Consider the following 18,737-nt stretch of genomic DNA (forward strand, 5'->3'; position numbering starts at 1 on the left):
GGGTGATGTAGAGCACTTCGTCTGGTCCTGCAAGCGCTTCTGTTGTGGAATGAGGATGCTTCTGGACAGCATGAGAAGAAGACAATATTCTGACGAACGTGTAGAACAGTAAGTTTTCCTGGAAGGACCACGGATAGTGCACAAAGAAGTGTCACGCGTTCTGTGGACGTTTCTGCTCTAGATACTAGATTTATGGGCTCATGGTGACATATGTGACACAAAAAGAAACGCTTAAGCGGAACATTTGTAGGCCAAGTGTGCTAGGCTAACTCAGCGTGTAGCAACATCGCCACCACCACCAGCACGGGGAAACGTTTTTGTACGTAAAGCGAGCAACTGTATATATTAGAATTTTTTTCTGACTCTTTCACCCGCGTTTAGAGCAAGCGTACGTAAGTCTCGACTCCAGCCACCATCTGTCGGGGCGGACCGCTGGTTTGGTGACGTGAACGCTGATTCCGAGCGAACACTGGCGGCAAGCGTGCGATGAAAACAGGCTGAGCGCTGTTGCGGCCGTTCGTTCACTTGTTCCCGCGCAGTCTCCAGCAAAATTTGGTTGCCACCTACGTGCGCGGAAAATTCTAGTGTAAAGTCAGTTGGGACGGTATATCGAGCGGCGAACATTCTTAATAAATAATTTAACCGGCTTTCCTCTGTATTTTGAATGCATCTGTTATACTTATTTCTTTATAGGGATCTCAAACTGTACGTGGATATTCATGTTTAGGACGAATAAATGATGTGGGGCTAACGATTTCGGAACTATATAGTATAGGGATGTTCCACAGTTTGTGTCCTTAGCAAAAAAAAAAAAAGCTGGCATTCAACTGTTATCGGTACGCATCATTCAGAATTGATTGTTAGCAATATTAACTCCAAAGTATTTGTAATCCGTACCTTCTTTGTTCTAACTGTTACGACCATAGTTTATGCATCTGAATAAGTGGGTGTTTTCCCGACACACAAAACGTTTCTCTCTCTCTTTCTTCTTTTATTTTTGTTTTCGTGTTATGGAAGACTTTTCAATTATATTACAACATCGTAAGGTGTTGTTTAGGTCGCTGTTTAGTTCAAGACTCTCATTACGGCCAAAAATGTCTGTGTCAATATTGTAAAGTATTGTTAAAGAAACAAAGCCCGCATACACAAAGCAATTCATGCGCTATATATGTTTAAAAAAAAAACAGACGTCGGTCAATAGTAATGTTTCCCACTTTTGTTTCTTGCCCTTTCACGCGTGCAAAAACAGAGCAAGGGTATACACCTAACGCCCTCATTTTTTCGCAACGCAGGTGATCCCCGCCGAATGTGAGCAGCGGGCGTCGCGCTCCCTCAAGGAAGCCGCTGAGGTGATCGCCGAGTCACCTTCGGCACTGCAGCTCCGCTATCTGCAGACGCTTACCTCCATTGCGGCGGAAAAGAACTCCACCATTGTTTTCCCGCTGCCGCTGGAACTTATGCGCGGTCTCCTCGCCAGAGGCCACGACGACGACTGCGGCTGCACTTCGCGACATCAGAAGTGATGTGGCCTCCGATGTCCGCGCAACATTTTGCCTGTTGCTGCTCCTCCCTGCACGCTAGAAGGAGGGGTCGCGTGTCTTTCGCTCTCTCTCACTCTTCGTCTATCTGTACACTCTTACGTTTCCACAAACAAGTACGACCATCAACAATCTTGCGGCTCGTAGCCCCAAACTACGAGTTTCACCATGTGCAGACCGTTCAGACATGCTGCGTTAATGCGCGATTTCGTTCTCGAGATAGGCGCGCAGTAGCATCTGTCCGAAGAGGTTTTGCCCACGAACTTGGTGAAGCACTGCGTGCTGCTGTTAGCTACATGTGTGGCCCTGTGTGTGAGCCATGAAGTGGGCACCTCTTCTCCGACGTCTCTTTTCGCAAACCCCCACAGATGTGGCTCGTTAACACAGGTCTGCGTTGTTTCTCTAACGTGCGTGCGTAGGGGATGCACAACGCTTCGATGGCAGCTCGTGGTGCTATGTGGTACTTGTTCATAGGCAACTGGTTACGAGTGTGAGCTGCTGGCCTTGTTTGTTTCTGAGGGGCACGTAGCAACAGGTCACGAACACTACAGCCACACGATGCACGAGCGAAAGCGCCTTGCGCTCCGCTTGAAATGTTAACAACGCGATAGACTGCCTGAGTGGTGCGAACGATTCAGCCTGCCTCGTAACGTTACCAGAATCCCTCCTTCTCTGTGTATGGATAGCGATTTCACTGGGCAAGAGGGAAGTAAAAAAAAAAATTGGGAGTCCGTCCATCGTCCACGATAACTTGAAAGCGGGCGCTGCGTTTTTTTTTTTCTTTTTTTTCTTCTGTCTTTTCTTTCCGGAGCGGCTTGCACATCCACACCTCGACAGAACGTAAAAATCTACTGCTGAACAAAAAAAAAAAACTTCTTCTTGGGCAAATTGGTGCTTAGATTTCCTAGGTAGACTGTGGCACGAAATGTATTTCGCGCCACAGTCAAGCACACCTAGGAAATCTACTGCTGTAGTCAACGGACTCATGCCATCACAGTGTTTCGGACTCGTTATAAACCCATGGATGTTGCGCGGCAAAAGTATACCTTGCGGTTTTATATTTGGCATCGCGCTTCGTAAAGCCCGAATGACAAGCATTGGACTCGGTCCTACGTGCCGCTGCTCCCGTGCGTGGATTTCGATTCGCTGCCTTCGCTGCTTAAGACATTCGAAAAATGTCGACTAACAAATGCTTTTATTGGCCTCCAACTTTGCGGCTGCAAAAGTGCTGTCAGCGTTATTGCAGGTGCCATACCGATTAGAATGCCTCAGGAAACTCAGGGCCTTGACAGGCACTAAGTTTCGTCCTATTAGCTCTTCTCGCGCGGGGGTCATTCTCGTCAGTGGTAGTTGTGACGGCATTCCTTTCAAGGGCTAAACGCTCACATCTGGATGCTCGAAATAGTTTACGTAGATGGTTAGTGCTTTTCACCAAGCTGTCGTGGTCAGCTATCGTGGTTCTGTGAATGTTTGTGAACGCCGTGATATTGACCATTGCCTTAATAAAGGTAGCAGCGTTTAAATCCACGGCAGTTGCTCACCTTAAACAACAGAGCTAAAAGAAGTAGGCGCAAAAGATTCCAGCCAACACTAGACTGAAAAATTCCACGGTGGATTGGTTGTTCGTACGTTGCATTGGTTCCAAAAGACGGAAGATGGGCACATTTCACTAAAGCTAATGTCCAGCTGCGCTATACGGAATGAATCCCAATTAATTAGGTTAAGCGAAAGCAACGTATTTTCTTACATTACTGCATGGTTGAGCGCTTTACAAATCCCACCTTATTTCTGCGAGAAATTTAAAAATTTGCCGACTCTAGGCTCAGGAAACGAAATTGCAGTTGTAAGGCATCGTATGTGTACTAAGGTCGCTTATTTAACTTGTTTAAAGAAAAGCACTGACGCGTGGATTAAAAAGTATATATGTATATTCTGCGGTTTTACGTGTCAAACCACGATCTGATTATGAGGCACGGCGAAGTGGATGATTCCGGAATAATTTTGACCAGCTTGGGTCGAATTATTCCTAAATCTAAGTACACGAGCATTTTTGCATTTCGCCCCCATCTACACGCGGCCGCCGCGGCCGGAATTGAACCCGCGACCTCGAGCTCAACAGCAGAACGCCATAGCCACTGGGCTACCATGCACGTCTGGTTACACTCGTATCCCGGAGTAAGTGCGTCCAAAGGGGAATTCATACCGCCGCTGTCGCGGATAACAAACGGGCAGACCGCGCGCCCAGGAAGCCAAAGTTTTCTAGTACAGTTCGCAAGTATTTAGTGGCTTTTAAGTGATGGCTGTTTTATTCATTTCTACAGATGTCTGGCCCTTAAAATGTATTAAAGAGAAGTCACCGAACAAAAACGTTGAACAGAACAGCGGCCTTTCGAGCGCCGGCCTTCGAAAAGCTCGAATATCAGGAAGAGAGTTGTCAAGCGAACAAGCGCAGCATACTCCTTCACCCAAAGAGCCAAAACGTAAAAATGTGAATAGCAGAAAAACTAGAAGCCTTCGGCAATGACAGTTTCCCGGTAGTTCGCAAGCCTCGGTAATGAGTTGAGTACCGGGGAACAGAAAATTAAAGAAACGGGACAAAAAAAAAATCTTGCTGTAAAGTAAGCTTGCCTTTCTTTCACTTTTGTTTTCTTTTTTCCTTTCTGCATCCACAGAGGTATGCAGGGTAAATGGCGGCCTTCACTTCAAACGTGCTTCCCCCGAAATGCCCGGGAAGAAACAGATTGAAGCTGACGAACAAGGGGCGAGTATTAAAAGACGCACCTGCCTCATGCCCGATGTCTTCTCGTCAATGCGAAGCTGTAGACGCAACTAGAACAAGCGTCTGGGTGAGATCCGCTGGGCCGCTCGTGATAAAGAGCCGCCGGTCGCTATAAATTAGATTAGTGGCGGACCCACGCCGTCGGCGAGAGGACGTGGGGGAAAGCGGCGTTGCTCGGTAAACACTTCGCGGACGCCCTTCTTTGCTTGGTTGGGCCGCGTGATCTTCCGTCTTCACCCTGCTATAGCTCACCCCGATCCTTGTACTGCTTCTTTCTTCTTTTTTATCCCTGTTACCATTCAAGTGATTCGTCTTTCAGCTGGCGTTCTGAGTTTTCGCTTCCAGTACAATGTGCACACACACAGACACTGGGTATGCAGAAATTGAAAGGGAATGATGTGTTGATTTCCTGCTTAGACACTTGTTCCCTTCCTGCTCGCCTTATTTGATTAACTGTGTGCTTATGCGAATTTGTTTAACAGCTGTGGACCTTTGTTTCTTTCTTTCTTCTTACACGTGCAGAGTAGCGCGTCAGGTTAGTTCACGTTAAGGTTCCATATTTGCAGGATACTATCGGATGAAAGCAGCTACTGCCGTAGAGGCGCAGAGCTACCTTGAAATTGTGTTCCGTGTGAAGAGAAAATTAGGCCAAAGAACGCTCGTTCGAGCTTGCATAAGACAATGAGAAAGCTATAGATATTGATAGGAAGTCGGCTACTGATGCAGCTAATTAGAAACCCGGTTGCGCACGGACATTTAGCCGAACGATTCATTCGCCCTACTGTAGTTAATTCAATGATCCATTTGTTGATTTGTTTCTTTTTTCTTTTTTGCTTGCGCACTCATGAGGCCAAGTCACGAAGGCTTATACGTTTTCCCCTTTGGTGCATGTATCGCGCTCGGTTTCTGAATAGAAGAGGGCGCCTTCGAGAAGCGCGTGGTTGCCGCGCAGACTTTGCTGGCACGCGAGCGAATTAAGACGTAGATATAATTACAGTAGAACTACAGTAGATATAAAGCGCACAAATTTAGACTGTGACTGCGATGGGAACTTTCGAAAATGCGAGGCGGACGTCGCCCCTAGCTGTCCGATTTGATAGCTTTTAAAGTTCAAAGTCGCTCTTTGACTCCTTTCCACCCTGGGAACATCACTTAATTTCTCTAGAGGCGATGCGAGGTCAGTGAATATGTCTCTCCTGCTTGTTTTGTTTTAGTTCTTTCTTTACTTCATATAGACAAATGTGATACGCGCGTGGACAGCTTAGTATGCAAAAGCCGTGCGTCCAATATTACAAATATTATGACTGGCTAACCTTTTTATGTCGTTTTGAGGTTTGACGCGTTCTCTCCCGGTTTTTCTTTTTGTATTTCTTTTTCCCCCGCAAGTGTATTCTCACCACATTCATATATTTTCCTAGCGCGTGACAAAATTTTCCGCGTGAAATACGTTTGGCACACGAGCCAAGGCTACGGGAAATTGAGTTACGCGTAGACAATTTTGGGGGTATGGCGCTGTTTTATATCAGGCTCTAGGCGGGGGATCCTTCTTCTCAGGTCATCAAAGCCGGGTCCTCAAAAAAAAAAGGGGGACAGAATTGACGAAATATGACCGCTATGCTTTTCTTAACGAAACAGAAGAAGCGTTACCGAGTTAGAATACCAAATTCTTTGTCGAGCATTATGCTTATTTTCCCCCCAAACTACACGATCCGGCTCTCCAAACTTAATATTATGCAAAATAGCTGGTTTTCGAAATTGACGCATAACGCATCTTTTCATTTTTCCCCTTTTTTTTCGTTGTTTCGATTTTTCTTTATTGATATAGTGCTTCACTGGTGCTCAGCGCGACTTCATTGACGTAGGAAGGCTAACGCAGCAAGAACTAGCTAAAAAATCGTTCTTGGCTGCGAATGCTTCTGGAGGGGAGACAATTCACTTTCCGAAACATAGTCACATAGGGACATTGTTGTGTAGAACTTTTCTTTAATCGAAATTAAAATAAAAGAAAGATTTAGTCAGCAATAATGGCGACGACTACTCTTTTTTATTGAATAGTAATATACTAAGAAATATTGTAAAATAAGAGGTAACGACACGGGTTCGGAGAATCTACAGCTGTCCTAGATGAGAGAATAAATTAAGTCCACATATAGTCCTAGACAAAATGGGACATACGGAGACAAAAGGCGTGGACAAATTCCACTACACACTATTGGTATAATGTTCCATGCATAACAACATGAGACGTGCTCGGCGGGAGGCGTCACCCCTCTCCCAATTGAAAAAAAAATCTGTTTGACACTTTTATTCTGCACAGTGTAATCGCCCAAGTTGCCTGCAAGGCTCGAGGTTCACGTACACAGAGTGATATACGGGTATGACCTGCGCAGAAATAAAAGAATAAACGTCCTTACTTTGGCTCGATAGCCTGCTTCAACAATATAATTCCATGCGTGTTACTTGCATGTATAGGCCGTTATTTGATACCGTAATGTTACGCCCATTTGACCTCTTGGTGAAAAGATGAATAGCTCGCGACTTTGGTCATGGTAGACTGACGGCTGGAGCGATTCGCTGTTACTGTTTTTTCATTTCATATGCGACTTCTGCTTCGTGATCGTTCATAACCCTCCACGTATAAGCCGAGATGGACTATTCAGCTTTTTCAATAGCTACTTTCCGGGTTATGAAAGCAAGGTTTTGGTTTTAACGCATTTTTATAACGACATAATTTAGACGTGAAGGAGTCATCAGATGGTTACTGTACTGACCCTTTCAGCGGGCCAACACAGCCGCCACCTAAATTACTTAAAATTTCCGCAGAGGTTATCTTGGAGACTACTTTAGAATGTGCGCCGATTTTGTGCGACTGAAATGCGGCGCAAAGATTTTCGGCTACGATCAGAGGCGTTGTAAGTCATTCATACATTGAAGCGCTGCGGAGCTGCCGGTCATTTGCCCGCCTGTCGGCAGTATAGCCGGAGTGTCTATGAGGCAATTATTCTGCAGATTAAAGTAGCGATCGCCCCCGCCCCACTTACGATCCCGCTTCCTGTAAGACTGTCTCATTGTGTCAACCACGCTCTTTCGTAGCCTTTATAAAAACGAGTGTTAAGCAAAATTATTTCAGTTTCACTAGCTGCCTGAAGTTTTCTTTGTTGACGATTTAACTCAGAGGGCGCTCCGCTTGGTTGACTTCGCTATGTACCGCCAACTTCAGCTGAACACAGAACAAATACGCTGTGCATCGGTGATGACATCAGCTAGCGCTGCTCACGTCGCACACTATTGCATGATCCGAACTTCATAACCAGGTCGGAAGCGGGGCTGTGGGCGCAGGAATAATAGCTTTCTGTTTTATTTTATTTTTGCGTACATGTGTTTGTGTGTGTGTGTGTGCACCAAAATCGTGGTCCCCTTTATTACACTGTTTCGCATTAAAAGCTATCGGTTATTTCAGAGGCAACGCATCCAGCCTAAGCAGGAAAAAAAAGAATGAGCGTTATGCAGCGTTTAAAAAGAGATCGCGCTGTCCACTGCAACCGTCAGTGGCCCACGACTTGCACCAGTGACCTCGAAGTGTAGTGTTGCAGCTTTTCGAAGGTTTTACTGTCCTGAAAGCTTCTGCAAGGATGTCAACTTTTCGAACTCTAGGGGGGCATCGTGTGGGAGCATGTCGTTACCGAGTTTACATTTACTGGCCGTCTGGAAGGCAACGTGTAGGCGTTAGTTGACCAGAGTTGTGTTGCCAAACGCATGCGTTCTTTCTGCTTTGTTACCCGCCGCGATAGCCCAGTGGTTGTGGGGTTGCGCTGCTGGAGCCTCGATCGCGGTCACTTGTTCGATTGCGATGGGGGTGAAGCGTAATAACGGTCGTGTACTTATATTTAGCTGCACGCTGAAGAACCCCCTGCAGGGGGTCCAAATTATTCCGAAGTTCCCCACTACGGCGTTCCTCATAATCAGATGCTGGTTTCAACTGGAAAAAAACCTAATTTTTTTTTCTTTCTGCTTTGTTCGAAGAAACCAGGTCTGGCCTTTTACCACGGTTTGTCGGCACTGCCACGTAGCTCTCGAGCCCGCGCGAGAAGCGAACGCGGTCTACGCACTTTGTAGTTGTGACGTCCTAATGTTGCACCTTTGTTTTCGTCAAAGCACATCGGCGAGCTCATTCGAGCTATGCAAACCGAAATATAAAAAGCTTTGAGCTGAATTGTTCTCGCTGTATCAGTAACAAAATACCGACAAAACTTCGGTGAAACGCCTTCATCGCGACAACGCAGACGTTTTTCTGCGAAGTCTCCAGCCTCTGTCGCTTTGCTAACATCCAGGAGCGCTACGTGCTATGGCAATTTTCGCGAGAGTTATCGTCGGCGGCTTGTCATTGAGAGAAACGAAGTGACAGTTTTCCCAGCCTTGCGAACATAATTACACGCTTGATTTTGTTATTGTGTTTTTCAACAAGGGAACTGCAGGAAACATGGTGTCCTCTCGATTTGTGGGCACAGAGAGGACCAGGGATAAGCGTTCCGCACCCAGATGTAGCCGACGATAACGCCTGTACGCCTCTACGCCTGTATTACGTAGGAAGTGCTAATGGTTATATATGTCAGTTGTCATATGCGGCGGAGATACATGCGGCTCGATATCAAATATCTCGATTGAAAGTATCTGTGCGTTGCCATGTGTGCAGCTTTGTGCATCGGCGGACGCTGCTGTTTGTTTTTGCTAAAGCTTAGCCAACCCTCCCGGACTTTCCTGACCGTGGCTGCTGCTTGTCATGCCGAATAGGCGCGCGCCTCACTTCATGTATTACGTTCGCGCGAGACCAAGTTCGCGCGAGATCACGTTCGCGCGAGAGCATGTGCGAGCGCACCAGTTTCCGTTAGGCCATGGACGCAGCAATGACACGGGAAAAATAATTGTCAACCAGGCCTGTCTTTTGCGTCGTACTTTGCTCAGCGTATATCTCCTCCTAATTGTTCATCCCTTGAAAAACATCACCTTCGTCTTTGTGACATCATGCGTCGACGTCTCACAGTGTGCATTCGCATCAACTGCTGGTTGACTCTTTAAGTCTTAGGTTATCAACAATGTAGCTCTCAAAAGTAAGAACTGCACTGCATCGCACTAAAGTTGTGAACCGTACAGTTCGTAAACATAGGCACTGCACGACATTAGACATTGCATAGATGATCACGGAGTCAATTGTATGCATCACATTTAGTTTCGTAGCAGTTAGGTAACCGCTTTACGAAAGCTGATCTTTCCATTGATTCCAACGTGTGCGTTGGATACACGTAATTTGTTTTTCTTCGAGCCTGTTATGAATTATCAGCAATTTACTGAAGAACATATATCTTACTTAGAATTCATCCTAGAACACAAAGTCTGGCTTGAATATGAACTAAATTTCAGAACTGTTCCGTTATTTTATGAATTGCTTGCTGTGGAAGTGCTGAGATACCTTTCGTGACTTTCACTGCCGTCGCAAAGAGCGGTTAGTCAGCGTGTTCTTACTGGACGTTAACTAGGAAACAAAAGTTATATCTCTGGTTCACGTTGCACCAAGACGCAGTAATGCACTTGGTACCGCTCGATAACGGAGCGTTGCCACTCGTTACCTCAGCAACAGCAATCCTTGTTGGTACCTTTCTATCGTGTCGAATGTGAGGGAGAATATCATAACCAACTCGCCTAGATATCCGAGTCAGATATGGTGTTATTCTTCAGGATGGATATTCAACAAGTAGCGAGCGCTATCGTGATTGGTAACCAGAGAAAATGTTGTCGCCAGTGCCACTGCAACTGCCTTCAACTGAACGCGGGTGGTTCGATCGCAACCACGGACTCGTGAGCTTCAATTTTCCACGTGAGGTGATGGACCTCGGAATTCGGGGCTTATTACCCGGAGAAGCTTTTTCTTGTGGCGATGCCAGAACGATTGTTTTTCCCTCAATTTCACGGCATAACTACTCAGGCAGAGAGCGCCGCGACTAAGGTTGCGGACTGACGTGGCGCGATTTATTGCCGTGCTTTGAGGCCCACTAAAATCCACGATAGCGTGGACGTGCTAGGCATGATGAAGTAATGATTCCTGAAGGGTGGCGCCCTCACCGAACAATCTGTACATAAACGTGAATACCGCTGGCCTTTATCTCTTTCTCTCTTCCTCTCTCCGAATGTACATGGCGTGACTATGAGACGTACACTGAAGTGTCCGTAATATATAACATATACGTATACCTACGCATGACACCTTAACGCTCCACATCTCGGCCAAAGAGCCTGTGTTGCAACGCGGTGTGTGCTGTATGTCTGCATGCTTCTACCGGAGAGGGACGTAACGTCCGTCGCGTCATTCTAAATCTGTAACGGAGGCTTTCACGCTCACAACACCACCCGCGAATCTTTGGCGAAACCGCATTGCGGGTCATTGCGACCAGTGGCTACAGTTTAGCGCGAGCTACTGCCAAAATACAACACCGCGTTATTCAATATCGACTTATCCGGGTGTTGCATTTCCATAGGCATGTGGCTGAAATTTCATCCCTCAGAGCGGGTTTTTGAAAACGTGCACCTTTCGCGGAAGTTGTTGCAGCAGAGGTAGCTGGAAATGATCTCGTTAAGAGACGTGCGCCACTGTCTCAGCAGACTGGCGTTGTTCGACGCACCCAGTATAATGAAAGCCCGTCCGTGGTTTGCGAATCCTGGCTCTGTTGTTTCCACACCTATACAGGCACAGTCGGTGAGCGAAAGCATGAACCGTCAATTACCGCCAAACTCCTGACGCTGTGCGGATGCGACAGCTAAATTAAACACAAGTTTCTTGTTTTCAATTAGCTGAGAGGTGGGAAACAATGTTAGGTTCTGCGGAAAGGGAAACTTATTTTCACCAGTGTTATTAGCACACCTGCAGAGCACGTGTGTTACCACTGTTGAGGTGTTTTCATCACTATACATAAAGAAATATAAAAATATGTTATATACACTTATATATATACACTACGCCGGACGAAATGCCTGTAGAGTAAAACGACATAGTGCGAGAAGTATTTTTCACGAGTTGACAAAATGTCTGGTTGTAGCCGCGCGTGTGACGCTACAGGAGGTGCAGCGAATTGATTGTCACGGTGTAAGTACTCGAGGGCGCCTTCTCACGGCGCCCACTAGATTGTTCTCAGCTGGAGCTGTCCTGTAGCGTCTACACGTCCGAGCGTTTCTTCACTTTCTCGCGCGATTGCTTGCACTGTGGTGTGAGAGCGTTTTCTGGGCTTCATTTGCGCGAAGCTCGCTCTTGTTGTCGTTTGATTTGTACACAGTTTCACGTGAAAAAAAAAAGATTACCAATGTTGTTTGTTCTTTTTGTGTGTGTGAACTCGCTAGTTTTCTAGATACCCGCCCTCTTTGCACTTGTCTAAAGAACGCATGGGAAGGGCATTACGTCTCCTGGAGACCGGTGGTTGTAGGCGTCGTGCATCTGAGCTTGCGCTGCGGGATCCGATAGACCAGGCTGCTCTTCATGCAGGCTCTGTAACGAAGGCGACTGCCACTTTGAATCACAGAAACGTGGTGTAAGGCGTGGCCAACTTTCTTGCAATTTTCCTTTCTTAGGGAAAGCAGGGATGGGGGTGAGGGGAGGGGGTGGCAGGATATTTTGGCGACCGTTGAGCATCATTCAGCCTGCGGCCAGTAGTAAAGGGCAGCTGCGTGAGCCATTCAACAGCACCAATAACAAGCGACGGTGCCGTGCCTGGCTTGCCTGCTCGACGGCGCATGCTCAGATGCAGGCGCTGCGAATGGGCACAAACGCACTTCGGAGCGCTCCAATCCCGCTCAGTACAGACGAGTGTTGCGGAATCTGTACTGATATTTAGATTTGTTTGTCAATGCTTTGATCAAAATAGTGGCCCGCAGTTGCTATCGTTTTGCAATTTTGACTACGTTAATGTTGCATTTATTCAGGATAAATCATTAGTCATGTATCTTTTCTTAAATAATGGAAGTCAAACTTTTTCTCTTGTTTTTTTTTCTTTTAGAAAGTGTATCAGAGTGTTTTACGCCTGCTATCTTCGCTGCTGTCAGTGTTTGATGCGTGTGACGATAGTTTAGACGACAGTTCGTCGAGGTCCTCCAAGGGCAAGATCGCAGATGGATAGCAGCATGTTTAATTTCTTCGACAACCACTGCCTCGCGCTAAAAACACCTAGGACGCGTTCCCGTATGGGAACGCGTTTAACCATAAAAGTCGGATCGTGACAGTTTTCAGTGCCTAAAGAAGCACATTGTAATTACAAAATGAATATATATATATATATATATATATAGTGTTACGGTGAAGGGAAAGAAGAAGGTGACGCGAACGAGAGGAAGACGAAGTCTCTGGCCGTTGCCTGAACGCCATATTTCTTCGCTTGTAAATATACATCCTTCTACACTCGTGGGCCTGCTTTCTTCCTGCAACATTTTGGTGGAAGGTGCTGGGTACAATCACGGAACTTCGCAGTGGACGTCATCTACCTGCCGCCACAATGGCAGATCAACCGACACAACCGACAACGCCTCAGCAGTCCACGCAAACGGTCATCCTCACTCATCTGCGGGACCCGGGGACATTTTGTGGCACGGACAACACCGACGTCGAGGACTGGCTTTCGATGTACGAACGAGTGTGCGACAACAACAGGTGGGGTCCAACAATGATGCTAGCAAACCTCATGTTTTATCTGAAGGGAACTGCGAAGCAATGGTACGATACGCATGAAGCTGACCTAACAAGCTGGGATGTCTGCAAAGAAAAAATGCGTGACCTGTTTGGCAGACCTGTCGGTCGTCAGTTGGCAGCAAAAAAAGAACTTGCATGCCGCGCTCAGACGTCCACAGAATCCTATGTCGTGTACATACAGGATGTGCTGGCTCTCTGCCGCAAGGCTGATAACACCATGACCAGATTGGTCATATACTAAAAGGTATTGCAGACGACGCCTTCAATCTCCTGATGTGTAAGGATTGTGCCACTGTGGATGCAATTATAAAGGAGTGCCTGCGCTTCGAACAAGCGAAAGGCCGCCGCGTCCCTCAACATTTCGACAGGCTGCCCAATACCGCCGCGACATCTTCGTGCGCAGACCCGCCGCGGTTCGTTCAGCCGACAGGATCAGAAGATCTAACGCGTATCGTTCGCCGTGAGCTTGAGGCCATGGCTCCGGCTCCAATTCGTTCCGACTGTCGGGAAAGTGTGCCCGCTATCTCGCTTATACAAGCGGTCGTTCGGGAAGAAATAGCGAGTTTGGGCATTCCATCTCTCTGCTCGGTCCGCCATACGAACACCTACCAGATTTCTCCGGCCGCTCGCTCCCAGACGCAAAGCTTCCCGCCACTCCGCCGCAACCCCGCTGACTGGCGCACACCGGATGACAGACCCATTTGTTTTAATTGTTCCGGTATTGGACACATCGCCCGTCATTGCCGTAATCGCTGGTCGTCGTCTCCTCGGTGGTCGTCTCCGAGTCACTACCGCCAAGTACCAGACAATCGCACTTTCTCGCCCGACACGCCGCCTCGGAACATCAACGCCGACAGTGCTCCACCAAGATCCAGCCGCTCCCCGTCTCCGCAAGGCCGTCGGTCCCGTTCGCCTCTCGTTCACCGCTCTTCGTCCCCATCTGCAACCGGTCGCTTCCCTTCGGGAAACTAGGCGGTGCAGCTCCCGGAGGTGAAGCTGCAACTCCGACCCAGCCCACAAATCCTCTGTTGACCCTGCCTACACGTGGAAACCTACTGGACATTGAAGTTGATGGTGTTCCTGTCACATCTCTCGTTGACACAGGAGCGCAGCTTTCAGTTATGAGCGCTGCTCTCCGCCGAAGGCTCAAAAAGGTTCTGACTCCCGCCGTACCGTGCACTGTGCGAGTCGCCGATGGGAGTACTTCACCTGTTCTTGGAATGTGCACAGCACGTGTGACCATTGCGGGCCATTATAGCGTTGTTTTATTTATCGTCCTCGAGCACTGTCCACACGACCTAATTCTCGGCCTCGACTTCCTTTCGAAACACTCTGCCCAAATTGACTGCTCCGCAGGTGTTGTACAGCTGGATCTGCCGCTTCCTGCCGACGCAGACGCAACAACTTGTGCTTCACCCCGCTTATGTTCTGCTGAGTTTGCACGGCTGTCTCCACAGGCGGCTACCAATGTCCTCCTGACGCCCTGTCCTCCCGTACCTGATGGCGAGTACGTCGTGTCTCCGCTTACTGACGTGGTTTTGTCACGAAATATTGCCCTACCGAGCACCTTAATCCGGATCCTCGAAAACTGCGCTCGGGTGCCCATCCTCAATTTTGGATTTTCGACGCATGTGCTGCCACTCGGCATTGCCGTCGCACTTATCACTCCTTTGGATGAATTTGAGATTTCTTCTTTGGCCTCCGAATCCTTCCTGAGTACCAACGCACCTTTGTCACCCATTCCTTCGTGCTCGACGCCTGCGGACGATGTTTGTAAGATGATCGCCCCTGACCTTCCTTCCGAGCAAACAACAGCTCTTCGTCACCTCCTGTCATCTTATCGGGATATCTTTGATTTGGACGACCGTCCACTTGGTCAGACATCTGTTGTCACGCATCGCATCAACACCGGTGACGCCAGCCCCATTCATAGGCGGCCATATCGTGTCTCCGCAACAGAAAGGGCCATAATCCAGAAAGAGGTCGACAAGATGATGGACAAGGACATCATTGAACCTTCCAGTAGCCCGTGGGCATCACCGGTTGTCTTAGTAAAGAAAAAAGACAACTCGTGGCGCTTCTGCGTTGACTACCGTTACCTCAACAAGATAACAAAGAAGGATGTTTATCCCCTGCCTCGCATTGACGACGCTCTTGACTGCCTTCACGGATCCCAATACTTTTCATCAATTGACCTCCGCTCCGGGTATTGGCAGATTAGCGTCGACGAGATGGACCGCGAGAAAACCGCCTTCGTCACACCGGACGGTCTGTACCAATTTAAAGTCATGCCCTTTGGATTATGCAATGCGCCAGCTACATTCGAGCGCATGATGGACTCTCTGCTGCGCGGCTTGAAGTGGTCTACATGCCTCTGTTACCTCGACGATGTGATTGTCTTTTCGTCGAACTTTGAGAGCCACCTGAGGCGCCTCACGACCATACTCTCCGTGTTTCGCAGGGCTGGCCTTCAGCTAAACTCCTCCAAGTGCCATTTCGGTCGCCGTGAAATTACCATGCTCGGCCATCTCGTAAACGCCGCCGGAATCCAACCTGATCCACAGAAAGTCCACGCTGTGCGCAATTTTCCTGTACCTTGTTCAACAAACGATGTCCGTAGTTTTCTGGGCTTATGCTCTTATTTCCGACGATTTGTGAAACAATTTGCCGACATCGCTCGCCCTCTCACTGACCTTCTTAAGAAAGATGCCTCTTTCTCTTGGGGACCACTGCAGGAGCAAGCCTTCTCTACCCTGATCGAGCGGCTTACAACCTCCCCGATTCTGTCACACTTTGACCCTTCTGCACCTACTGAAGTACGAACTGACGCGAGTGGTTATGGCATCGGCGCTATCCTCGCTCAACGTCAACAGGGCCACGACCGTGTCATCGCTTACGCCAGCCGCCTTCTTTCCACGCCCGAGCGAAATTACTCCATCACTGAGAGGGAATGCCTCGCGCTCGTATGGGCGGTCGCGAAATTTCGGCCGTACCTTTTCGGTCGGAGCTTCTGCGTCGTAACCGATCATCACGCCCTCTGCTGGCTCTCCTCTTTGAAGGACCCAACTGGACGACTTGCACGTTGGGCATTGCGTCTACAAGAATATACATTTTCTATGTATATTCTTGTAGACGATGTTTTTAATTTTTTAGATGAAACAGGGTTCTTAAACAAATTTTAAAGCAAATGATCTTTGTTGCTTGAAGCGCTTTTATCAAATTATATATTTTCAACCTGTGCATGGCGCATCATAGCCTTAGTTGCTTTTGCGCCACAAAACCTTACATAACTAACTAACTAACTAACTATTACGTATAAGTCAGGGCGCCTGCATAAAGACGCTGACTGCCTGTCCCGCAATCCTGTGGATCAACCGGACGATACCGATGCAGACTCGGACATCAGTATTCTGTCTCTCTCCGGCTTTCTCCATATTGGCGACGAGCAACGCCAAGATTCCAGTTCTTCGAACACTTATGGAACGCCTAAGCTCCTCGCCTAATGACTCGTCTCTGCGGATGTTCACCTTGCGCGATGGAACTTTATACCGTCGTAGTGTTCGTCCTGATGGCCCGGAGCTGCTCCTAGTCGTTCCAAAGCACCTTCGACTGGCCGTGCTCCAGCAACTTCACGACGCTCCTACTGCTGGACATCTGGGCATCACTCGTACTTACGACCGCCTGCGGCGCCGCTTCTTCTGGCCCGGCATTTATCGCTCTGTGCGCCGTTATGTCATTTCTTGCGACCTGTGTCAGCGCCGCAAGACGCCTGCTATGCCTCCTGCTGGTTTGCTTCAATCAATTGCTATCCCTACAGAGCCCTTCTTCCGTGTGGGCCTCGACCTCCTTGGCCCCTTTCCTATTTCTATTAAAGGAAACAAATGGATTGCTGTAGCAACAGATTATGCCACGAGATATGCCATTACACGAGCGATGCCAACCAGCTGCGCTACAGATGTCGCCGACTTCCTACTATACCACGTCATCCTGCACCACGGCGCCCCTCGCCAGTTACTCACGGATCGCGGCCGCTACTTTCTCTCGAAGGTCGTCGATGATCTGCTCCGCTCCTGTTCTACAGAACACCAGCTCGCTACCGCATACCACCCTCAAACGAATGGCCTCACCGAACGACTCAACCGCACACTAACCGAAATGCTGGCCCTGTACGTTTCCGACGATCACCGCGACTGGGACGTCGCTTTACCGTACATCACTTTCGCATACAACTCGTCCCGTCACGATACTGCCGGATTCTCCCCATTTTACCTTTTGTATGGCCGCGAACCCACCTTGCCCTTCGACACGTTGCTACCTTCCGCAGTACAATCACCCAGCACTGGTTACGCTCGCGATGCTATTGCCTTAGCCGCCCAGGCCCGAGAGGTCGCGCGTCATCGCCTCACAGTCTCGCAAGCTTCTCAAAAACGACGCTACGACCTTCGGCACCGGGACCAACATTTTTCACCTGGTTCCCTTGTCCTTCTCTGGACGCCTTCACGTCGAGTCGGCTTGTCGGAAAAACTCCTTTCCCGTTATTCTGGTCCATACCAGATCTTACGACAACTGTCCGACGTGACATACGAGATCGCCCCAGTCGGTCAGCCTTCAGTGTCTCCCACCGTCACCAGCGATGCTGTTCACGTCGCCAGGCTCAAGCCCTATGTCTCCCCATTAAGCGACGCTCCATAACCTGCACCGGGACGGAGCTAACCCCACCGGGAGGGTGATGTTACGGTGAAGGGAAAGAAGAAGGTGACGCGAACGAGAGGAAGACGAAGTCTCTGGCCGTTGCCTGAACGCCATATTTCTTCGCTTGTAAATATACATCCTTCTACACTCGTGGGCCTGCTTTCTTTCTGCAACAATAGAGAGTTTTAGAATAGGGGCCCCAAACGTTTTGGGGCCCCAAAGAAATAGCGTCGACACCACTGCGCATGCGCGAGACGCTAACTGCGTTTGGGTTTTGCGTTGGGCACGCTATTTTGCCGATTTAGCGGGAGCCCCAAAAGCAGCCCCAAAAGTTTTGCGTCAACAAACATGGCGGCACCCATCGAAGCGGCGGCTCTCCGAGTACCAAACTCGGCTTGATTCTTGGTAACGCGTGAAGTTAGTAAGCTAGGAGAAGTGACTGCGGTTATCGCTTTCTCTCAACTAACGTGTGTAATGAAGATTGATTCATTAGACGCCGCTGGTTTTGAATTCGATTGTCGATTTCATGGCTCGTAGGCCTAACGTGGATTAGCTTGGCTGGTGAAGGCACGTCAAGTTGGTTACTCAAAATTAGGCGCAATAAATCGCTTGCTGCTAATAGATTAACACCTTAATTGCAATTAAACGCAAAACCACGAAAGTCAAAATTACTCTTCCGATCATAAAATGGTATAGTTTATTTTAATATTTATTATAGCTTTTCTTTGACACCGTAGTGGCGCTGCAAGCGCAAGACGGTATTCGCAAACGCAAAGCCCTATTCTAAAACTCATCGCTATTGCATGCCCCAACGCTAACACCCGCAAAGCTCTTTGGGGCCCCAAACTTTTGGGGCCCCTATTCTAAAACTCGCTATTATTGTTCTGTGTGCAGTCTTTGTATGTTTTCAGATGAAAAGTGTAACTCACACGTTTCTTTGTAAGTTTTCTGGCCTGCAGAAATTCTGTACTGCGTGGCTGAGAGTGGTTATTAACTTCCAATG

The 18,737-nt window shown here is 48.3% G+C and overlaps 1 protein-coding gene across 1 annotated transcript in view; it reads left to right on the forward strand.

Annotated features, from left to right (window-relative positions):
• LOC119437058 (band 7 protein AGAP004871) overlaps positions 1-12,616 on the forward strand; it is a 390,673-nt gene extending 378,057 nt beyond the window's left edge. The window contains exon 9 of the mRNA XM_037704130.2: positions 1,293-12,616. Coding sequence (XP_037560058.1) covers positions 1,293-1,523 — 231 coding nt within the window. The 3' untranslated portion in view covers positions 1,524-12,616. The remainder of the gene's footprint in view (positions 1-1,292) is intronic.
• Positions 12,617-18,737: the final 6,121 nt, after the last annotated feature.

This window comes from Dermacentor silvarum, chromosome 1 (genome assembly GCF_013339745.2).
Source record: "Dermacentor silvarum isolate Dsil-2018 chromosome 1, BIME_Dsil_1.4, whole genome shotgun sequence".
Lineage (NCBI taxonomy): Eukaryota > Metazoa > Arthropoda > Arachnida > Ixodida > Ixodidae > Dermacentor > Dermacentor silvarum.